Below are 24,240 nucleotides of genomic sequence, written 5' to 3' on the forward strand. Positions count from 1 at the left end.
TCCTTCCACCCCTGACCCAGGAACTTCCACATGCTGCAGGCACAGCCAAAAACAAAACAAAACAAAATAAAAACAACTGTCCTAGACTGCTGTTGCAGTAAACAAAGAACTTGACTTTCATTTAGGGGTCATGTTGTAAAAAAAAATTATTTAAGTACAGAATTATATTCAATTCAGTAGCAAACTTAGAGCAAAAAAGGCATCAGAGGAGTTCCCTTCATGTCTCAGTGGTTAACGAACCCGATTAGGATCCATGAGGATGTGGGTTTGATTCCTGGCCTCGCTCAGTGAATTAGTTAAAGATTCAGCGTTGCTGTGAGCTGTGGTGTAGATTGCAGACATGGCTCGGATCTGGCATTGCTGTGGCTGTGGCTGTGGCCGGCAGCTGCAGCTCCAATTTGACCCCTAGCCTGGGAACTTCCATAGGCCTCAGGTGCGGCCCTAAAAAGCAAAAAAAAAAAAAAAAAAAAAAAAAAAAAAAAAAAAAGACATCAGAGTTCTCCTGTGGCCCAGCGGGTTAAGGATCTGGCATTGTCACTGAAGTAGCTTGGGTTGCTGCTGTGGTGTAAGTTCAGTCTCTGGCCTAGGCACTTCTACATGCCAAGGGCGTGGACAAAAGAAAAAAAAAAAGCATCAGGAGGGCTTCCCCTGTGGCCTAGCGGCTAAGGATTTGGCATTGTCACTGCTGTGGCTCAGGTTTGATCCCTGGCCTGGGAACTTCCACAAGCCATGGGTGAGGCCAGGGAAAAAAAGTTATCAAGAAATCAAAGATCATGATTATAGATTTCCATCTCTTGCTGACTGTCTTTGGAATAGTCCTCAAGTGGAATGAGACAGAGTCCCCAGAACTAGCTCAATCCCTGCTCCCTAGCATGCATCAGTGGAGACCTATTAGCACAGAGCTGGCACACAAATGAATGCAAGCCCATAATAATGTAGTTGGTGGTGATATTTTTATTGAATTTTCCAGTATGGATACTTGATAAATGCAAACATCTGAGAAGAACTCTGGATTGGTGGAGGGAACAGGTATATTGGTTTCTTTTTGTTTGTTTTACAGGCATTATGACAAGCTGGGGGTCAGATGCAACATCCTCCACAAAAGACCCTGCGACTGTAGGAACTATTGAGTGTTCATTCACAACTCCAGCTCCATCCAACAATGGGAGAGACAACAGCCCTGCAGCTCCACCTAACACCTCACTGACAGCCAGGAGGCCAGCACCATCTGAATCCCAGAAGCATGCAACACCTGCCACCCCACCATCTTCACCACGACCCAGCAGTTCTGCTGGGTCCACTGAGCAGACAACCTCAATACAGGAGACTCAGGAGGAGAGATTAAACACGGCTCTCACCACAAGCTCCGAGAGCACAACACTGTCAGATTCTCTAATGACTTCTACTTTGAAGGACCAGGGAGGGACATCCAGAAGCACCACCTCCTCCAGCATGGCCACTTCAGCTTACACCTCAAAACAGAATCAGAGTGTTCCAACCACAGCCTCCTTGCCATCAAGCTCCATAGTCAGTGGGTTGGAATCACTGGTGTCCACAGACTCTCCAGAGTCAGCCATGACCACATCACCAATAGATTTAAACACACCAGGCAATGATGTTACATCGTTGGAGTCCATGACAACCACTGTCTCTCAGAAGTCAGCTCCAACAGTATCTCTGGCAACACTGAATGAAATCACTGATGGGAAAGAATCTTTATTTGTGACAACCAGGGCACTCACTCACACCACTTCACCAACCATGACCACCCTAGAAATAACTGTTCCTAGAGCAAACGTCTCTGAGACTCAGGAAGGGGTAACTGTAGCTGCCTCCCCAACCCCAACAACAGCCCACACGATGAGTACACTGTCTGAAAGACATCACAACACCACGACACAAACACCTTCCCATCCAGAGGAATCAGCCCCCAGTGCTGACACTGCGACCGCCCAGTCACCCGAGCCATCAGTTGCTCATTCAGCAGCCCTTATCCCCAGCTCTTCAGTGACAACAAAATCATCTGCCATGACTGGAGCCAGTCAAGCCTCCCCTAAACACACCCAGAGCAGTGGTCCCCAAGCAGGAGTCTGTGCTTTAGATGAGTACCCAGCTGATACTGGAGGGTGTATGTGCAATGACAGCTACTACGCCCACTCAGGTAAGTTGAGAAATTCGTATCAATACAGCAAAGAGCTCTTCACAGGTCTGTGAAGTTCTGGACGAATGCATATCCAAGGGGTATGGGAGGGCCAGCGAGCTTTGGTCGGACTTTGATATCTAAGTGTCCATCCGGGTAGAGGTGATTTCTAGTGAGAAGAAAGGTAGCTGGGCATATGGATTTGTCTTCATTCAGGCTACTGTAACAAAATACCACGCACTAAGTGGCTGATGAACAACAGAAACTTATTTCTCATATTTCTGGAGGCTGGAAGACCATAAGACATCAGCAGGTTCAGTATCTGGTGAGGGCCCATGTCCTGGTTCATAGACAGCTGTCCTCGTGCTGTGTCCTCACATGATGGAAGGGGCAAGGGAGCTCACTAGGGTCTCTTTTACAAGGGCGCTAATCCACCCTCATGATCTAATCACCCCCAAAGGCCCCGCCTCTACATACTGTCACACTGGGCACTAGGATTTAACATATGGACTTGCGGGGCATACAACCATTCATTCTACAGCAGAGGTAAAATGGATAATTCTTCGACCTCCAGCCCCCAGGATTCCAACTAATAACCAGAGATAAAGCATTTCGGTGGTGGTGGGGGAAATGGATGATGATCCATTAAAGAAAACGGTTGTAGCCCCACCCAGCAAAGGCCTGAAGGGCTAGGCAGGGAACCTGAGGCAAAAATCTTATTGGAATTCTCTTGTGGCACAGTGAGTTAAGGATCTGGCTTATCACTGCAGTGGCTTGGGTCACTGATGTGGCATGGGTTCGATCCCTGGCCTGGGAACTTCCACATGCTGAGGGCACAGCCAAAAAAAACTCAAAATCTTGTTGTCGAGTCATGTTCAGTGTGGCACGTAGTTTAGAAAGGCTGTGTTCACAGGATCTTCCTGTGTGAGTATTTGTGCAACTAAGTCCCAGGCCTACCCTCTGGCAGGGCTGAAACTGGCTCCTGGAACCAGAAAGGTGATGGTGTCCCCCAAACATATGCCCCCACAGTCAAGATAAATTTAACCCCCCCAGACATATCAATTAAACAAAATTCTGATTCTCCTAAAATGACAACTCTGCTTTTAAAAAATACCAAATTTCTTCAAAAAATATTTCCTTGGCATTCCCATTTTGGTCTAGTGGATAATCCAGCCTTGGGATGAAACTTCTATTATATGTAAAACTAGGCAGTGCTTAATTTATGGGTCAGTGCTTTCCAAAATGTATTTTGTGGGACACTAATGCTAAAGATTTCAATAGATATTACACTAAAAAAAAGTTTCTACTGTCAAATGTATTGGGGAAATATCAGATTAAGAAAACTATTTCTTGAATGCAGGATTTTTCAGAGCCTTTAATGTTTAGTATTCCACTGTTCACTGTGACTCCCTCAAAAGTCAGATTTTGCAGGGACGGGGATGGGGAGAGCCATGCCTGCGACATGTAGAAGTGCCTGGGCCAGGATCAAACACGTGCCCCAGCAGTAACCAGAGCCACAGCATTGACAACGCCAGATCCCACACCTGTGGCGCCACAGTGGGAACTCCTAAAAGTCAGATTTCAAAGCAGATTATGGCATGCATTTTCCAAGAGCATCTCTCCCAGAATCCTCACTCTGAACACTTATGTGGCACCTTGGCATATACTCTGTTGCAGAAGAAGGGAATTTAGATGAGAGCTGAGAAGAGCTGGACAAGGTAGAAGTGACCTGGATGACAAGTCTGACCCAGGGCTGTTTCGGTCAAACTCTAAGTAGGTGCCAGCTCATTAGAGGGTTGTCCCCATCTCAGCAATCTCTCCCGGGGAGCCTGGGGTTATGTGCTCACTTGTACAATGCTACATGTATCACTCCATAGAAAATATGCAGCATATCTTTGTGTTTTCATGCATTGAGAATGAAACAGCTTCTCTTTTTGTGTTAATTTTCTTCCCTGTAAGAACAGGGACTTTGCAAGATAGACTGTTTAGGTTTGAATTATGCCTCATTTTCTTCTGAGGATAAGAGCACATTTACTTCATAGTGTCAGTGTTTGTGTGTTAGCTATTACCATTATTATTTGGCATGTCATATCACAGTGTATTATTGACTGCAGGAGAAGAAAGTTATGTGACTGACTTAAATTGCTCCCCTTTTACCAGCTCATGTTGGTACAAAGTACCTGCTCTTAACTTGCAGCCCATCCCTTGGACCAAACGATCCTGCCAACAGTGAGCTTTTTCGGGCACAACAGTGAAAACATGGATTCCTAACCACTAGACTGCCAGGGAACTCCCAGAATCACTGAGCTTTTTAAAAAAGGAAGGGAAAACAGAATCTTTAAATTCAAAGTAATAAACCAAGCCCAAAAATATTTTATACTGGTATTTCCATAACATTTTACTTTGTAATGACTTTCATCTGAAAGTGTGTAAAGAGCAGACATAGAAAGAAGGGAAGGGTTAAATATCAGCTTCTCCTTCATCACCCAGGACCGTGAGTATGTGACACCTACCAGGGCACCGCCTGGTGCCGGGGTGGGGTGGGGGGGGGAATCAATGCTAATTGGCTTGAAGAAAAACAATTAACTAATTTTAAAAACTGAAAATATGAAAAAAAATGAAACAAAATGTGTTGTCTCATGAAACGAAGAAATCCTGGAAAGGACTTGAAGACTCTGACCCCTCTCCCTCGAAGGCGCTCCTTCCCTCTCTTCCCTCAGCGTTACCTCTTCAGGGATCTAGGCTTTCACAAGACAGAAAGAGCCTTTGATTTCAAGCAGTTTAGGTCCCTCAAAAAAAAAAACAAAAAAACAAAAAAACAAAAAACCCAAGGCCCAGGCTACGTTGGAATGAGAAGGAAACCAAAGAAAACAATTTAATATCTCCAAAAAAATCTTGTTAGGCAAGAAACAGAAACCAATGGCGCTGGTGAAGGGGAAGGGGAGGATTTATTGCAAGGGTGTGTCAAGGATCCCAAGGACAGGAGTTCCCCTCGTGGCTCAGTGATTAACGAATCCGACTAGGAACCATGAGGTTGCAGGTTCAATCCCTGGCCTTGCTCAGTGGGTTAAGGATCCGGCGTTGCCGTGTAGGTTGCAGACATGGCTTGGAGCCTGCGTTGCTGTGGCTGTGGCGTAGGCCGGCGGCTACAGCTCCAATTAGACCCCTAGCCTGGGAACCTCCATATGCCAAGGGAGTGGCCCAAGAAATGGCAAAAAGACAAAAAAAAAAAAAAAAAGGATCCCAAGGGCAGACTCTGACCTGGTTCACTAGGGACCTGGAACTGTGAACATGGTGGGAAGCAGGGAGTCACCTCTCTCTTCTCTCAATCTTGCTTCCCCCATTCTGCACCTGCACCTCTTTGTCCCTCTTTCCACACACTGGCTTTTCCTGCCTCTCAGCCCACGTGGCAAAAGATGGCTGCCTCACCACTCTCAAGCTTTACACCACCTCATTTAAGGCTCAGTTCCAGGGAAAGAGATTCTGAGTGGATCAGCAGAGGCCAGGGATCAGGGTGCCCCAGTGTAATCACAGCAGAGGGGTCTCACTTCCTCTAAGGGAGAGTCATCCTTTAAGGGAGTGGTTGGAGATTGGACTAATACCCCCCTAAAGTCTCTGCCACCCATTAGAACTCGGTCCCTGCCCTTGGCATCAACCCAGGAACCTCTGCCCTGGCTCTTGTCCCGCAGAACTATCCAGGGTGCTGGTGGCCCTGCACTGCCAGCCGCAGAAAATTGAGGTGATCCTAAGCAGCTGCTTCCTGAAGACTCGCCGCTGGATCCTGGAGGAAGGCGCCTTTTCAAGATGCTCCAGTGTCAGCAAGATAGCGGAGGGGCGCAGTGTCCAGGTCTTCACAATGGAGAAGAAGGATGGAACTTGTGGACTCCACCTCTCTGTGAGCAAGCTGGCAGGCGCCAGTTGATAGGAAGTTGGGCTTTATGTGTATTTTGGGGGAGGAACTGGGAAATGAATGATTGAGTACCAGTCTTAACTTTCTTTCCATTTAACTGAAGAATAATTCTCTGAAATGGAATCACATCTTAGCCATCAGACAAGTCTTTTTTGGGGAAGAGGCCCTGTCCCCCATCAAATTGGGAATGCCCTTATAAATGGTACCAGACTCAATGGATTGAAAATTGGTTTCCAAATTTGTCAACCACAGAATCCTTTAAAATAATAACCAACACAACCAATATTTATTAATGTCTTACCATGTGTCATGTGCTGTGTGTCAAAATCTTTTTTTTTTTTATTTTTAATTAAAAAATTTTTTTGGTCTTTTTAGGGCCTTAGCATATGGAAATTCCCAGGCTAGGGGTTGAAGCGGAGCTGCAACATCTGGCCTACACCACAGCCACAGCAATGTGGGGTCTGAGCTGTTTCTTCAACCTACACTACAGCTTATAGCAATGCTGGATCCTTAACCCACTGAGCGAGGCCAGGGATTGAACCTGCGTCCTCATGGATACTAGTTGGGTTTTTTACCACTGAGCTACAACGGGAACTCCCTCAAAATCTTTTTTTTTTTTTTACATGTTGCTACCTCCTTTCCTTGGAAGGGATCTTATGTAAAAACCAAATATAAAAATAAACAATTTAAAAGCATGGCAGCTCTGATTGAACAGGGTAGAAGTGTGCCCTGCTGTGTTAGCTTCCTCTCAATGCACAGGGGGGCTTTAACACAACTTCAGAGAGGCTCCGGGGCTCCCTGGGCTCAGTTTGAAAACTAGAGTTTGTTCAAATGGTTGGGGTGGGTGATTTAGTTCCTCTGGTGTCTAATTCTACCACCCAAAAATTCATGGAGTCTCTTGTTTAGCTAAGCTCATGGCTGTGCCCCTAGAATTCTCTATCACTGTTTTTTTTTGTTTTGTTTTGTTTTGTTTTGTTTTTTTGACCATCCTGAGGCTTATGGAGTTTCCAGGCCAGGGAGCCGATCCGAGCCACAGTTTCGACCTAAGCTGCAGCTACAGCAATGCTGGATCCTTAATCTACTTTGCTGGACTGGGGATTGAACCTGCGTCCCAGCACTCCCAAGATGCCACCAATCCTGTTGTGCCATAGCGAGAATTTCTTTTCTTTTTTTAAAGTCTTTTTAGGGCCACGCCTGCAGCATATGGAAGATCCCAGACTAGGGGTCGAATCAGAGCTACACCTACCTGCCTACACCACAGCCACAGCAGCACAGGATCTGAGTCACATCTGCTACCTACACCACAGCTCAAGGCAACACCAGATCCTTAACTCACTCCTCGAGGCCAGGGATCGAACCTGAGTCCTCATGGATTCTAGTCGGGTTTGTTAACCGCTGAGCCACAGCAGGAACACCCACAGTGAAAATTTCTATCAGTGTTCTTTTTGATAAGCTGCTTCACTCATAGCAACAAATCATTTTATATCTTTTAAAAATCCTATAGAAAAAATGAAATACCAAAAAGATACCTGAATCTTGGGAAAGGGACCAGGACTTGGCAATCTTAACAAGCTCCACAGTGATTGTTTCATTTATTCTTTTGCAAGAGATTCTAAAATACGCATTGAAATTTTTTTTTTCTTTTTATGGCTGGACATGTAGCATACGGATGTTCCCAGGCTAGGGGTCAAATCGGAGCTTCAGCTGAGGCCTACACCACAGTCACAGCAACACCAGATTTGAGCCACACCTGTGACCTACACTGCAGCTTGTGGTAATGCTGAATCCTTAACCCACTGAGTGAGGCCAGGGATCAAACCGCATCCTCACAGAGACAATATTGGGCTCTTAACCTGCTGAGCCACAATGGATACTCCCACATAGAAATCTGAGAATCACTGGCACAGAGGTTAAGAACATGGGCTCTGGGGAGTTCCTGCTGTGGCGCAGTGGGTTAAGAATCTGATTGTAGCAGCTCGGGTTGCTGCAGAGGTGAGAGTTCCATCCCTGGCCTGGTCCAGTGGGTTAAAGGATCTAGTGTTGCTACAGCTGTGGCATAGGTCTCAGCTGTAGTTAGGATTCAATCCCTGGCCCAGGAACTTCCATAGGCCAAGACTGTAACCATTTAAAAAAAAGGTGGGGGGGGAGCTCTGGGATCAGAAAGATGTTGAATTCTGGCTCTGTTACTTGCTTTGGGCAAATGTTTTAACTTTATAAGCCTCAGTTTACTCTTCTGTAAAATGGGACTAATAACAACCTTCCTCAGAGAGTTGTGTCCAGGCCACAGTACCTGGAATACAATGCATGCTCAATAAACTTTAGCCATGACTCGTATTTAAATAAACAGCTTGCAGCAAACGAAGATGGAGAAGGTGATTCCCCTGGAGATCTGAAGGTAATAGCTGCCTCTCTGTTTTTTCTAGACCAACAACAGCCACGCCCTTTATTCTCTGGAGGTACAGCTTCTGAAGGTGCTCCCTGACTCCGTCAGTAATGACTCCACAGTGCTCAGCTTCAAGTGCATGTACCCTCTGGTGGTGAACGTCAGCCAGGCCCACCCTCACCCAGTGGTCTCCTTCCCGTGAGTTCTTTTCTGTCAGCTGCCTCTTGCCTCTAATTCAGGCAAAAGGAATCAACACCCTCAGGACGCTGGCCCCCCAAGCCCCCTCCACCAATCACAGGTACCTCTTAGATTGAAACTCAAAATATTAGTGGAAAAAAGACACTTCTCTGAAGTAATGCATTATGGGTTGTCTATGTAAATTACCTTGAGTTTGGATGGCTTGGATGGCTTCAAGGGTCCTAGGGTCTGGGGATTGATGATGTGGCCCCTCACTTTTTAGGAGGTCCAGGAGGCAGGTTAGCAGATTTCCTCCTCCTCTCCCCTAGTTCTCTATGGCTCCCTGTGCTCAGTGACCTTGGGTACAAGGCAGAAGATGAGTGATAACCCCTGCCTCTAGGTTTTTGTGGTGAGAGTCTCATTTCTGTCCCTCTCCAGATATATCACCATCCATGTTCCTGGCACTGGGGACACCATTGTCATCCTGGCCATCTTCACGGACTCTGCGTCCTCATCTCCACTTGAAAACAGACCAGCTCCCCTTGGCAAGCCTCTCTATGTGGTCCTCAGAGCCACAAGCAGTGACCCAGACAGATTTGCCCTGGTGGCCAATGAGGTCTTTGCCAGCACCAACATCTCCAGGACTGGTGCTGCCAAGGCCACCTACTACTTTGTGAAGAAGAGGTAAGTATCTGTTGGGCCCTGGCAACCTCCTCTCAATGTCACCCTGGCTCTTGGACTGTAGCTTGCGCTGGGTGCATCTGTACCCATGAACAAAGATCCTGTCATTCTTCTTCTCTGTATCCCTGTTACATAAACAGTGGGAAAAAGTAAGTGATCCCAAGAAATGGCAAAAGACAAAAAAAAAAAAAATATATATATATATATATAAAGGAGTTCTCATTGTGGTGCAGTGGTTAACAAATCCAACTAGGAACCATGAGGTTGCGGGTTCGATCCCTGCCCTTGCTCAGTGGGTTAACTATCCGGCATTGCCCTGACCTGTGGTGTAGGTCGCAAATGTGGCTCGGATCCTGTGTTGCTGTGGCTCTGGCATAGGCCGGTGGCTACAGCTCCAATTAGACCCCTAGCCTGGGAACCTCCATATGCCGTGGGAGCGGCCCAAGAAATGGCAAAAAGGCAAAAAGGCAAAAAAAAAAAAAAAAAAGAAAGAAAGAAAAAGTAAGTGCTGGCTGAATGTTTGTTGAAAAAAATGCAAATATTATTATCACTCCCATTTTCCAGATAAGTAGATGAAGGCACAAGGAGATTAAGACCTGTCCAAGATTACATCCAATGACATTCATTCCTTTTATTCTTTCCTCAATTATTGAGGGCCTACAATGATAAAAGTAAAAATCAAGGCTATAATGGAAAAAATAAAAATCATTTTTAAATTAAAAAATAAATAAATAAATTCCCAATGTTAAAAAAAAAAATCAAGGGAGTTTGCGTTGTGGAACAGCGGAAACGAATCCGATTAGTAGCCATGAGGATGCAGGTTTGATCCCTGGCCTCACTCAGTGGGTTAAGGATCTGGCATTGCCATGAGCTGTGGTGTAGGTCACAGGAATGGCTTGGATCCTACATTGCTGTCGCTGTGTAGGGCAGCAGCTATAGCTCCGATTTGACCCCTAGCCCGAGAACTTCCATATGCCACAAGTGTGGCCCTAAAAAGCAAGACTAAAAAAAGTAAAAATCAAAACCAAAACTGACATTTCAGGGTGCTATACACTATGTAATATATTTGACATTTATTCCATGGTTCGAATCACTTCACATGTGTTAACTGACTTAAGCCTCACAACACACTGTATGACAGAGTTATGTTTTCATTCCCACTTTATAGATGGAGAAATTTAGGCTAGTTCACACAACTGCTAAGTGGCAGACCTTGCTAACTGCTGGGCCAAGTCCTTACCCTCCACAGCTCAAGGTCTAGGGAAGGAGCTGGAGATCCTGCCTTCTGATTGTATTTCATTAACATTAACAGGTCTTCACAGAGCCCAGTGAATCACTCATTACCTCATTTATTCCTGAAAACAACCCTGTGAGGTATTATTTCCCCTACTTTAAAGATGAGGGTTCAGAGTTTAAATGGCTAGACCCAGGTGCTAGTCTACTCATGCTCTAGAGTCCAGGTTCTGAGGCACCACCAAATCCATCCTAGCATTCGGTTCTTCTTTGTCAGAAGGAAAGAGAACCTAGTGATTAAAGGTTTGGTTGGGGGGAGCCTGCGGCCAGATTGCTACCTGAAGAAACTTGGACAACTTACTTAACTTCTCTGAGTCTCGGTTTACTCATCTTTAAAAAAGAAAGGGACGATCAAGGGGGGAAAACTAGAATGGATTTATTGATGGTGACCTTGAGTCCTCGAATAAAGATCCCAGGGTAAAAAAATAAATAAATAAACAAAACAAAACAAAACTACATAGGCTTTGGGAAGTGCAAGAGAGATTTCAGAGAAGTGACTCCCTAATGTCCACAGGAGGTAGCATCTGTTTGGGCAGGTAACTTAGTGGGAAGATAATTTGCTGTCCCTTAGGGTTTTGCATTGACTTCTCTTCCTGGAATCCTCAACTCCTTGATACACATATGGAAAATTCTCATCTCCTTAGTCTTTGCTAAAAAGTCACCATTTCAATGAAGCCTACCCTGTCCATGCTATATGTGTGTGTGTGTGTGTGTGTGTGTGTGTGTGTGTGTGTGTGTGTGTGTGTGTGTGTTTTTTTTCTCCACAGCCGAACCTATAGCATATGGAAGTTCCCAGGCTAGGGGTCAAATTGGAGCTGCAGCTGCAAGCTTATGCCACAGCTACAGCAACACAGGTTCCCAGCCGAATCTGCAACCCATACCCCAGCTCATCATAATGCTGGATCCCTGACCCTCAACCCACTGAGCAAGGCCAGGGATTGAATCTGCATCCTCATGGATACTAGTCAGATTGGTTTCTGCTGCACCACAATGGGAACTCCCCCGTCATGCTCTTTAAAATTGCAACTGCCCTCCACTCATCCAACCTAGATCCCTATTTTTTCCTTCTATCTTCTTATCACCCCCTACTCTATACTGTATTACATGAGATCATTCCCTTTTTCATTAAAGTTATTTGTTGTCTGTCTCCCCTCACCCACGAGCGAATAGGAGGTTTGGTCTGTTTTGTTTACTCATGTTCTCTAATTCTCCTAAACACCTAGAACAGAACTTATGCACAGTAAGAATTTCTTTCTGCCCATGGGCCAATTATATAAATATTACCAGTTATAATAAACAGGCTACATTTAGGTTATTGTTGCCTCAAAATAAACGTCACCATGACAATAGTGTGGACAATTCAGGCCACTGTCTCCAAATTCCTTAGCTCACAATTTTCTACATCTACCAGACTTTGCCACCAGTAACTAACATTTCCCTTTTAAGTGTGAAGCAGTTATTGCCAATAGGAGGTTCCTGATAAGCTATGCCCAGTTTCCTTTACTGAAAGCAGAAGACCTTAGAAAATAAATAAATAAATAAAAGGTCATCTTGCAGTAATTTACTACCAAAATAATATTAGTGAGGAGAGGAGAAGAAAGGAAAAGACAGTGGGAGAGAAAAGATGTTTTAAAAAAAAGAAGAAAGAAAAAAGGAAAGGGCAGGAGTGCAAAAGAACCACCTTCCTCCTACGATTGATGTGAGGATGAAGTGAAATAATGCATGTAAGTTCTCAGTAAGAGACCGAGCATCTATATCCACACAGGAAAAGCAAAAACGGGGAAATCAATATTTTTCGGGGGTCCTAACAGTGGGTGATGCTGCCTCTCCCCGCAGCTGCCCAGTCAGCAACCGGCTGCTCAGAGGCGTGCAGGCCAACGGGGCCTCTCTGGAGGTGAAGCTCGCCTTCAACTTGTTCCGCTTCTCGACCAGCGATACGGTCTACCTACACGGCCGAGTGACCCTGTGTGACAAGCGTGCGGGACGTCAGTGTCAGCCGGTGAGTGGACAGCCCTAGGCGCTCCCGGCAGTCGCTGCGGCTTCAGTCCGCCGCAGCTCGGGTAGAGAGCTGGGGAGCCCGACCCCAGCTATTCTGGCATCCTAGGGGGCGGGGCTAAGGCGGGGCCTAGAGGACGGCGGTGCTGGGGATTGGCCTATCCTTCCGGGGGCGGGGCCGAGGGGCTTGAGGACTGTCCCTCAATTCATGCAGGATTTTAGGGAACTTAGTGGGGATCCTTGGGGGTCTCAGGCAAAGGCCCATCCAGGCTGGCGGTGGGGGGGAAGAACTCGCTACTTTTCTGCTGTGTCGCCACAGACCTGTAGTCAGAAGAGTCCACCTAAGAGTCGAGCCTGGAAGATCCCAGCTCGGGAGGGCCTGGAGAGCGGCGCCGGCTGGATGGTATTCGGGCCCATCCGATTAGGTGGTAATGAGATCATTTGGGGGCCTCCTTGACCCCTCCTCCAGATCCCCCCCACTTAATCTGATCTAAGACGCTGAGCCCCCTCCTATCTATATGTCCTCAGACTTTCCTCAATTTAGGTCCATATCTTCCCAAGCCCATATCTTCCTCCGTTCCTTTTTTTCTCTGCTGTGGTCTCCTCCTCTCACCCAATCTGGTCCTGTTCTCACTCATTACATTTCTCTCCTCTCCCATTCTCGTCTTTTCTATCACACCAGGTCACTCTTCTCTCAATCTGTTTGTCCCTTGTGCCAGCTTGCTTTTATAAATCTTCCTTGCTGGTCTCAAACCATCTCTTTTTCTATTCCGTGACAATCTTACAAAGCTCTGACCCTCAGGAGAAAGCCTGCCTTCTTAGTAAGTCTATTCTTAATTAAAGGCAGAAGGTTTGTCATCACACTCTTCTGAGTTCCTATTTCAGTCTTGAAATGATGGTAGTCTGCTGGTCTTGTGCTTAAGCTTAATCTTTCTTTCTTCCTCTGTGATTTCAGAGCCCAGTGTCTCCAGCAGCAGGAGTTCGACAGGTTCGTGCACAGAGATTGCTGTGATGGAATTCTGATGTTTGCCTCAGGGTGTAGGGGTGCACACTGGCTTCTGGCAGGTGGTAGTCTTGGATCTTGTCTCTGCTCAACAATATGTGTCCTGGGAGAAGTCAGTTATCCTAGGTCTGAGCTTCCTCTGCAGTACATTGCAGAGTTGTCCTTGTGGCATTGTTGGTGGTCACAGAGTTTTATCCCTCATCAGAACCTGAGACTACCCAGAAATGATTTAGAGTAGGGGTTGAAATGTCAAGTTACGAAGCCAGACAGGTAACAACAAGTGAGGGGAATAGAGGAGCGTCCACACTGAATGAGAGAGTTCACCTCTGTATTTCCATCCACCTCACCCACAATCTAAAAGAGGATTTGGCACACAGTCCTGGAAGCTTTGTTGAAAGAATGCATGAATGATTTACTAAATAATCCCCAAAGTGGAATATCTAAGCTTAAAAAGTTTCCTAGGCTCTCAAATCCACCTAATCCTGCTTCATGATCATTTCTTTCTTTCCTGCAGGATCCTGGATGGCCATCTTTCTTCTGATGGTGATAGGTTGGATGCTAGGATAAAATCCTGCCCAGACACCTTCCCCAACTCTATCTAGCCCTTAGCCTTTAGTTTAGTTGCCTGATGCAAGGGTGGGGTAGAGGAAGATTTAGGGAGAGGCAAATAGTCTGTTCTCTTGTTATGGACCAGAGAGGTTGCGGTGAAGATGGAATCCATATGTGACCCAACTACCATCTGGTAAGGAGTGTGGCCACTGAGCATTGGGCAAGGCTTCCTCATCCCACCTTCCCTTCCTATCCCTGGAACTCTTCCAAACAGGGCAGAGGGAATGACTAATAAACAGCAAATTTTCCTACTTTGTCTGACTCCTCTTCTGTGTTATTGGACCACAAAGTTTCAAGGCTTTATGGATAATGGGCTGTGTGTGTGTGTCTGTACATGTGAGAGGTCACTTAAGAGTTTGACCAGATGATCTGTGCTTCAACATGGGGACTCTTATGACTTGTTCTGGGGTAATAAGTTCCTGGGCCTTGGCCAGCTGGTTCCAAGTCTCCTTTCTTTTTCTTTTTCTCTCTTTTCTTCCTCCCTCCCCTTCCCCTCCCCTTTTCATGGCTGCACATGCAGCATATGGAAGTTCCCCAGCTAGGGGTCAAATCAGAGCTGTAGCTGCCAGCTGATGCCACAGCTTGGAACAAGATCTTAATTCTCTGCTCAGAAATGAACCCGGGCAGCCTGGTTGAAAACCAGCAACCCTAGCCACTAGACCAACTAGAGGCTGAAAGCAGAATTGCCCTGATTCTTGCCCCCTGTTGTAAGCAAGAATGTTTCAAGGAGGCAAAGACGGTAAAAACAGGTATAAAATTTATTCTTAGAGACACAGTACAACATGTGGAAGAGAACATGGAGAAGTAGTTTATTTAAGACGGAAGCAAGGCAGGAGTTCCCGTTGTGGCTCAGTGGTTAACGAGATTGTGGGTTGGATCCCTGGCCTCGCTCAGTGGGTTAAGGATCCAGCGTTGCTGTGAGCCGTGGTGTAGGTCGCAGACACACCTCTGATCCCGTACTGCTGTGACTCTGGCCTAGGCCGGTGGCTACAGCTCCTATTGGACCCCTAGCCTAGGAACCTCCATATGCTGTATTTGCAGCCCAAGAAAAGGCCAAAAAAAAAAAAAAAAGAAAGAAAGAAAGAAAAGAAAAGACAGAAGCAAGGCAGTAATACATACGCAAAAAGAAGAGCATGGGTGCGGAAGTCCTCCTCAGTGGGGACTGTGCCAGAGAGGTGATTTAATTTTTTTTTTTTTAGGGCCGCACCCGCAGCACATGGAGGTTCCCAGGCTAGGGGTCGAATCAGAGCTGTAGTTGCTGGCCTACACCACAGGTCATGGTGACACCGGACCCTTAACTCACTAATCAAGGCCAGGGATCGAAGCCACAACATCATGGTTCCTAGTTGGATTTGTTTCCGCTTTGCTGCGACAGGAACTCACCAATTATCTTGTTTTATTTTTCACATTTAACTGCTTCCCCTCATCTCCCGACCTCCCGTGTGTGTGTGTGCACACCTGCGCATGCACACCTTTTGGCCAAGATGGATTCCAGAGCAAAGGTTTCTGGGATGGTATCAGACCTGGTGCCCCTTCCCTTTTTGACCCCTGAGTCTTACTGTGCATGTGTAATTGGGAAGGTCTTGACCCCAGAAGTGATTGAAGTGATCACCTTATCATTTACTCCAGCAGAAGTCAGCTCCTGCCATTAACTTTTTCCTTGAGGTGTCAAAGCAAAGCCCAACTTACTCAGCCTAACAAGTCCCAGCTGTTCTCAGCCCAGGGGGCCCATCCACCTCCTACCTCAATGTCAAATGATAGTTCCATTTATATATTTTATTAAAATGCACCAAAATCTTTTAAAATAATAAAGTAACTGAAGATCAAAGATGACCTCATAATGAAAAATTGTGAATAGTCTCTGAAATTAGCACCCAAAGTCTTTGATAAAATATAAATGAGGAGTCATTCACAAGTGAAAATTGATACTGAGACCAGGACCTGGGACCGAGGTCCATTTGCTGCAGTAGCTGTGATGCTTGCATCTAGACAAACATCTCCTGGAGCAACAAAATACAAAGAAACTATAAGGGACTAAAAATAACTGCATGCATGGGAAGTTGAGGCAAATCATGGGCAAGAAGATACAAAAAAACTAAAAACCCAACTGCCACTTCTAAAGAGCTGAGAGCAAAAGCAGGGCATCGGGAGCAGAAGCAGGGTACTATATGTGCCTCCAGCACACACCACCACCAAAGAGGAGGCAGATCACCTAAGCCACCCCTCTGGCCCGACCCCTGGACCCACCGTACTCTCACACCATATAAGGAAGCAGCTGGCGGTGCCCAACGCCCACAAAGAGAGAGCAAGCAAGGAAAATTACTGTTTTTAGGGCCACACCTACAGCATATGGAAGCTCCTATGAGTCGAATTGGAGCTACAGCTGCTGGCCTACGCCACAGCCACAGCAACTTGGAATCCGAACTGTTCTGTGACCTACACCACAGCTCAAGGCAACACCAGATGCCTAACCCACTGAGCAAAGCCAGGGATCCAACCTGGGTCTGCCTGGATACCTGTCGAATTTGTTACCACTAAGCCACAAGGGGAACTCCCCAGTAAAAACTTGCCTGACTTTTCCTGTCTGGCCTCAGCAATTTCCATTGATTAAGAAGGCCAAGGGCCCTGGACAAACAGTAACAGTACTATAAGATGATAATGGAGTTATTTTTACAATATAGCTACCCATTGGAGAAAGCTGTACAAACATACTGTTTGCCAATTATAAATTTAAATCTCAGCACTTCCAGTTTCCAGTCTGGTTTCTCTTGCATTCTCCACATCAGCTCTTCCCCATTCTTCTCAGTCCTCTAAACACCCCTGTTCCCTCCCTCCTTATAGAAGCTTATCACCAAAGAAATAGAAGCCATTAAGTGGCTGTTCCCACAACCCACCAAGCCTACTTCCTACCCTCCAGTCCACTGTTACTTGTTCTGTAGTCCCAATAAATCCTTGCCTAAATTTCTTTTCTTTTTCGTATTTTTTAGGGGCACACCCATGGCATATGGAGGTCCCCAGGCTAGGGACCTAATCTGAGCTGTAGCAGCCTGCCTATGCCTCAGCCACGTGGGACAGCCACGTGGGATCTGAGCCGTGTTGGTGACCTATACCACAGCTTATGGCAATGCTGGATTCTTAACCCAATGAGCGAGGCAAGGGATCGAACCAAGTCTTCATGGATGCTAGCTGGGTGTGTTAACCACTGAGCCACTACGGGAACTCCCCAATCCTTGCCCGAATTATGTATCTGGCCTCTTTATCAATTTCTATGGAGTCCAAGAACCCTGGTCAGTAACAATTATAGTTACCACGTTTTATCATACAACTTTTTAGTTTTTAAAATTATAGTTGATTTACAATGTTGTGTCAATTTCTCCTGTACAGCAAACCAACCCAGTCATATATATATACATACATTTCTTTTCTTATATCCACACAACTTGTTAATGCCTCTCCCTTCCAAGTCAGGTTTCCAGATATCTTGAATTTTACTATACTTTGGCTGATGTCTTGGTCTCTTTTAAATAATTTCAGCTGATTCTTCAAGTATATATTAATGCAAATAAACGTAGTTCCTTTTCCTAGGGACCAAGTTTGAGTAGGGAGGCAAGATCGATCCCTTACCCTTCAACCTGAGTCCTGGTCACAGACTGACCACTGACTTTATAACCCAGACCAAGTTCCGACCCTGACAAGTGACCCTGGCTACACTCTAACTTCTGGTCACGACGCGACGCCCTGCTTCAAGTGGGAGTGGTGGGGAATGGGAGGAAGGTGGACAGGTTAGGTATCCTGGAATTATCTGCGCTGGCTTCCAGCTTGTTCCGCACCAGGCCCAAGCAGCCACTTTAAGCTCAGGTGACCAGGGCTCGGCCCACAGGCTAGAACCGGCAAGGGGGAGAGACTGCAGAGAGCTGCGCCGAGGTCATGCGCAGAGAGAACCGTCGGTTCTCAGCGCGGAGGGCGGCGTGCAGGGGCGGGACACCCGCGCGGCCCGACTTCTGATTGGCTGCAGGAGGGCAGAAAGGGGCGGGGCCAGGACGGCGCGCGCTCTGAGGCGCGCGGCCTGGCGGGTGGGTAACGGCCGTTACCCGAACTGAGGGACCGAAGCGCCGCCCGCGGCTGACGTGGTGGCCGCAGTTGGCGTCCCTGAGTGAGGGATTTCGCCGCCCGCTTTCAGGCCCACGTAAGTCCTCCTCCCCTCGGGGGCCCGGTCGGACTGACAGACCCTGTCCCAGCCTTGGAGAGCCCAGGCGGAGCCTCAGGCGCGCTCGACCTGCCTCGGTGAGGGGGCCGCGGCGGAACGCAGCGCATGCGCAGAGCAGCTGTGCCGTCCCTCTCGGGTTGCTCACTGCCCCGGCTTTTTGAAATAATGCCCCCACCCCACCCCACGCCTCTTCAGGTCTCTGTCGCCTCCGCCCTCATCGCCTTGCCCCTTTTCACACACTCCACAGTAATCGCGGGACGTCTGTAAGGACAGGCCCTGTGCCCGCTCGCCGGGGTACGGCGGTACCAAGTTCCTTACCCTACGGGAGCGCACAGTCCCGGGAGAGGAGTAGGCGTCCGGCGGGTGGTTGCTCGGCCAGCACTGTCAGTAGAGCAGGTGGAGCAGGACCCGGGCGCGGAGGAAGTGAAGTTGGAGCCGCGATTTGGAGAATGAATAGAGAAGGAAGGTCGGGGGACAGAGCGGTTGCAGGCGCTAGGCTGGAGTTTCTCAGCCCGCGCGACTTTGCCCCCCACAGGGTATTTGACAGTGTCTGGAGACACTTTTAGCCCTCACTTCTCGAGGTTTACTCCTGGCATCTGGTGGGTAGAGGCCGGGAAAGCTGCTAAACGGCCTGCGGTGTACGGGACAGCCCCACAAGGAAGACTTAGCCTAGCTCCGATGTCGGTAGCACGGAGATTGAGGAAGCCTGCTATAGACAGGGAGGTTCTCTGCATGCACACAAAGTGTAGTAAAAATTGTTTCTGCAGTAGAGGGTGTTCAGCACTTACTTCATCACAGTAACACGGGGCTGGGGGAATCAGAACCTTTTTGTCTTTTATACCCATCTGCTTCCACCACATGGCACAGAGCCAGGCAGATTGGAGGCACTCAGTGAATTTTGGTTGGTGAATTGAATACTGTGTGCTAGGAAGAGAGGAGGAGTAGTACAAAGACCATTAAGATAACCATGCCTCATTACTTACCTTTAGGCCTTGTCTGTTTTGTAATGATCAGTGGTGTTAAGTGTCTCAAGACCAGTTCTTTGTAAAGGCAACCTCTTAGCAAGGATCTGGCTTCTCTTTCTTTAGGTCTGGTTTAATGAATGATCAAGGCGATGAAAAGAGTGTGATGGTGTGAGATTCTTAATGTGTCTTTGTCAGCTGTTTGTGTGTCTTTTGAAATCCTCTCCTGTCTTGATGTGGTTCTAGCAACAGCTGCCACGTGTGTTCCCCACCAAGGTTGTAATTCTTCAAGGGGGGAAATAGTTGTCAAAGTCAAAGTCTAATTCTTGGATAGCAACTTGAAAAGTAGAGCCTGGGTGGTGACCAAGGGGAAAGTGAAGAAATTTTATGAACTGTTTCCCCCCCCCCCCCCACTTCTAACTGTTTTGGGACATGCAGCTGTGGCTATATCTGAGGTAGAAACTACAGCTTGTGGTGCCCTAGTAATTTCTTTTATTTCTTTTTGTTACACACAGAATGCTGATAGGATTCCAGTAGCTTTAGAGCACAGTCCTGGCTTTGAAACCTCTTCCCAACTGTACACCCTTCACTTCTTTATTTTCTTTCTTTCTTTTGTTTGTTTGTTTGTTTGTTTTTTGCTTTTTGGGGCTGCACCTGTAGCATATGGAGGTTCCCAGGCTAGGGGTTGAATCAGAGCTACAGCTGCCGGTCTTTGCCACAGCAACATCAAATCTGAGCCATGTGTGCGACCTACACCACAGCTCATGGCAGTGCTGGATCCTTAACCCACTGAGTGAGGCCAGGGATTGAACCTGTAACCTCATGGTTCCCAGTTGGATTCGTTTCCACTGTGCCAGGACAGGAACTCCTATTTTCTCATCCATAAAATGAGGATAGTAATAGTAACTACCTCATAGGTTTGACGTGAGCATTAAACATAAGACATACTATAGACTCTTTAGTGCAGTACTTGATGGGTAGTAAGGACAGGCATACCTCAGAGATGCTGTGGGTAGAGTTCCAGACCACAGCAATAAAACAAGTCAGATTTTTTTGTTTCCCAGTGCATGTAAAAGTTATGTTTATACTATAGAGTATTAAGTATATGATAGCATTATGTCTTTTTTAAATGTACGCAGCTTAATTTAAAAATACTTTATTGCTCCTAACCATCATCTGAGTCTTCAGTGATTCGTAATCTTTTTGCTAGTGGAGGATCCTGCCTTGGTGTTGATGGCCGATGACTTAACAGGGTGGTGGTTGCTAACGGTTGGGGTGGTAGTTGCTGAAGGTTGGGGTGGCTGTGGCAGTTTCTTAAAATAAGACAATAATGAAGTTTGCTGCATCAGTTGACCTTCCTTTTAGGAATGATTTTTCTGTAAAATGCAGTGCTGTTTATAGCATTTTCCCCATAGTGAAACTTCTTTTAAAATTGGAATCAGGGAGTTCCCGTCGTGGCGCAGTGGTTAACAAATCCGACTAGGAACCATGAGGTTTCGGGTTCGGTCCCTGCCCTTGCTCAGTGGGTTAAGGATCCGGCGTTGCCATGAGCTGTGGTGTAGGTTGCAGACGCAGCTCGGATCCCGCGTTGCTGTGGCTCTGGCATAGGCTGGTGGCTACAGCTCCGACTCAACCCCTAGCCTGGGAACCTCCATATGCTGCGGGAGCGGCTCAAGAAATAGCAACAACAAAAAAGACAAAAGACAAAAAAAAAAAAAAAATTGGAATCAATCTTCTCAAACCCTGCTGCTCTATCAACTAAGTTTAGGTAATAATCTAAATTCTTTGTTGTCATTTTGAGAGTCTTGACAGGATCTTCACCAGAGGTAATTTTCCATCTCAAGCCACTTTCTTTGCTCATCCATAAGAAGCAACACTTCATCTGTTAAAGTTTTATCATGAGATTGTAGCAATTCAGTCACATCTTAAAGGCTCCACCTGTATTTCTCTTGCTTTTTCCACCATGTCTGTACAAACATCGAAGATCACAGATCACCGTAGCAGACATAATAGTGATGAAAAAGCTTGCAATATTACAAGAATTACCAAAATGTGACATAGATACAACATGGGCAAATGCTGTAGGAAAAAATGACACCCATAAACTTGCTCTAGGCAGGGTTGCCTCAGGTCTTCAGTTTGGGGAGAAAAAAAAAGGCATTATCTGTGAAGTGCAATAAAAATATGTATGCTTGGAGTTCCCCTCATGGCGCAGTGGAAACAGATCCAACTAGGAACCATGAGGTTGCAAGTTCGATCCCTGGCCTTGCTCAGTGGGTTAAGGATCCGGTGTTGCCGTGAGCTGTTGTGTAAGTTGCAGACACAGCTGGGATCTGATATTGCTGTGGCTGTGGCGTAGGCCGGCAGCTATCGCTCTGATTGGACCCCTAGCCTGGGAACCTCCATATGCCTCAGGCGCAGCCCTAAAAAGCAAAAAAAAAAAAAAAAAGAAAGAAAAAAAGGGAAAAAGAAAAATATTTATGCTTGTACTGAATACATGTTAAATTTGTTGAATGAAGGAGTAGTTCTCTAGTTTAAAGGGCTTTGAAAATAGAAACTATAAAAGTTGGGTGCTTTTTTTTCTGTATGCCTCCATTGGTTCCTACCTTTCTTGGCTGTATAATTGGTTATTTGTGTTACTTCTTATGTATTCATTTCTCTCACTTTTGCCTCAAGAAATCTGTCTCCTTCAAATGGTCCTAATAGTTTCCATCAGTAGCCCATCTCCTTCTGAACTTAAGTAAGAAGTTAAGAATTATTTATCTTGTACTGTTACACCTTCTGGGAGTTTTTTGTTTTTTTTTTTTAATTGCAGTATAATTCTCATACCATAAAATTCAGTTGTACGTGTGTGCAATTCAGAGGTTTTAGTATATTCACAAGCTTGTGCACCATCATCATTATCTAACCTCAGAACATTTTGATCACCCTGGTAAGAAACCTCATACTATTAGCAATTGCTCCCCATTCCCCCCCCTTAATCCCTGGCAATCACTAATCTGCCTTCTCTATGGACTTGCCAATTCTAGATATTTCATATAAATGGAATCATACCATGTGGCCTTTTCTGTTTATTTTCCTTCCCTTAGTATAATGTTTTCAGTGTTCATCCATATCATAGCAGGTATCAGTAGTTCATTCTTTTTGTTGCCTAATAATATTCCATTGTGTGGATATAGCACAATTTATTTATCTATCAGCTAATGGACATTCAAGTTCTTTCTACTTTTTGGCTGTATATAAATAATGCTGCTATGAATATTCATGTACAAGATTTTGTGTTGACATGTTTTTATTTCTCTTGGATGCATACCTAGGAGTGGAATTACTGAGTCATAGGGTAACTCCCATGTCTAACTGAGAGTTCTTTTTTCATCCCATTTTCAACTCCTCTGAATTTGGAAAGGTCTCAGAATCCAGTGGGCCTACTAGTTTGTTATATATTAAAGAAGGGTGAAAAAAAAGTGTTTTGATGTTAACTGTTTGATATCACTAGTAGGTAGGTAATCCTTCTATATCACCATTAAAACACTGAGTGGAAGCTTTTTTTTTTTTTTTTTTTTTAACTGAACAAAGTTTCTCTTACCCAGTATGTGGAGACCTGGGGTTTCAGGGGATGGTACAATTTCTGTTGTAGAAGTAGTGAATTAGTGAGGGTTTGGGTTGTTGTTACCGAAAGAAAACTATAGAGGTCAGTAAAGCACATTAGGGACACAGTGCCATAGAGTTTGTGTCCCTGTAGTCCCCCCCCCCGCCCCAGGCCCCGGGCCAGGCCCACCAAAGTTAAATTTCTCCTGTAAGAGTTGGGTTCTGTTGATAGGGTTTGTCCCAAACTCTTTTGGGGCACTCAAAAATGCAGTTTCTAAATTTATATTTTATCTTCCAGGGACTGTACTGTATGACTTTTTATTAATATAAACTGCCAAGTATAGGAGATCCTGCTGTAGCCACAACAGGATTGGTAGCCTCTTGGGAGCACTGGAACCCAGGTTCAGTCCCTGCCGGGCACAGTGGATTAAGGATCTGGCATTGCTGCAGCTGTGCCTTAGGTGGCTACTGTGGCTTAGATCTGATCCCTGGCCCAGGAGCTGCATATGCTGTGGGCAGCCAAAAGTTGGGGGGGGAGCCACCCTGTCATGTGTAATAAAAACATTAATTAAGCACTTAGATGTGTCAGGCACCATTTTAAGTTAATTCTAAATGAATTAAAGTGGAGAGTTCCCACAGTGGTGCAGTGGGTTAATGGTCCAACTTGTCTCTTTGGAGGCACTCTTTGATCTCATCTGGTACTGCAGAAGCTATGGTGTAGGTAGGTCACAGCTCCAGCTTAGCCTTGATCCCTGCCTGGGAATTTCCATAGGCTGTGGGAGCAGCCGAAAAAGGAAAAAAAAAATTGTAATGAATTAGTTCATGTTTTTATCCTTATTTCTGTAGGAAGTAACTGAGGCACAGAGATATTAAGAAATTTGCCCAAGGTTACATAGCTAACACATTGCTAAGTCAGACTTTAAACCTGAACTATCTGACTAAGAGTTAATACTCTGGTCTACTGCTGTGTACTGCCTCTCAAATACTATGCCTATCCAAGGTATTATTATTATTTGCAGTTAATGGTTACATTTAAACCTTTTGTTTATACATGTAGTAATCAGACTTCTGCTAAATTCTCGGAACCTACCATTATAGTAAATTTAAATTTATTTTTTTGGCCACACCTATGGCATGGGAAAGTTTCTGGGCCAGGGGTGGAACCTATGCCACGGCAGTGACCTGGGCCACAGCAGTGACAGTGACAACACCAGATCCTTAACCTGCTGAACCTCTAGGAAACTTCAAGTGTAACTATAAGTGTTTTAAGGAATGGAGAAATGGGAAGAAAA

At 45.9% G+C, this 24,240-nt stretch overlaps 2 protein-coding genes across 11 annotated transcripts in view; both read left to right on the forward strand.

The window, feature by feature from the left end:
* The first annotated feature begins 5,944 nt into the window (after positions 1–5,944).
* On the forward strand, positions 5,945–14,149 carry LOC146402618 (pancreatic secretory granule membrane major glycoprotein GP2-like). The gene is made up of 6 exons (XM_084965702.1): positions 5,945–6,035; positions 9,072–9,294; positions 12,421–12,583; positions 12,899–13,007; positions 13,535–13,567; positions 14,097–14,149. The coding sequence occupies exons 1-6, from the start codon at positions 5,945–5,947 to the stop codon at positions 14,147–14,149; spliced, it is 672 nt and encodes a 223-aa protein (XP_084821828.1).
* Positions 14,150–18,273: 4,124 nt separating this feature from the next.
* CEP85 (centrosomal protein 85) overlaps positions 18,274–24,240 on the forward strand; it is a 35,373-nt gene continuing 29,406 nt past the window's right edge. For all 10 annotated transcript variants that reach the window (XR_014807335.1, XR_014807339.1, XR_014807338.1 and 7 more), the window contains exon 1: positions 18,274–18,377. The gene's annotated coding sequence lies outside the window, so the exon portion shown is untranslated. The remainder of the gene's footprint in view (positions 18,378–24,240) is intronic.

Source organism: Sus scrofa, chromosome 6 (assembly GCF_054392235.1).
Source record: "Sus scrofa isolate SSC_HxYL_T2T_F1_AM1 chromosome 6, Sscrofa_HxYL_maternal_Yorkshire_Landrace_v2.0, whole genome shotgun sequence".
Classification (NCBI taxonomy): domain Eukaryota; kingdom Metazoa; phylum Chordata; class Mammalia; order Artiodactyla; family Suidae; genus Sus; species Sus scrofa.

Excerpts from the sequence above, each read along its gene's own strand:
- LOC146402618 (XM_084965702.1), top strand. The coding sequence starts at position 5,945 with ATGCTCCAGTGTCAGCAAGATAGCGGAGGGGCGCAGTGTCCAGGTCTT. Across the intron at positions 6,036-9,071 it reads CTTGTGGACTCCACCTCTCT|GCACTGGGGACACCATTGTC; the intron begins GTGAGCAAGCTG and ends TCCATGTTCCTG. Across the intron at positions 13,568-14,096 it reads CAGCAGCAGGAGTTCGACAG|GATCCTGGATGGCCATCTTT; the intron begins GTTCGTGCACAG and ends TCTTTCCTGCAG.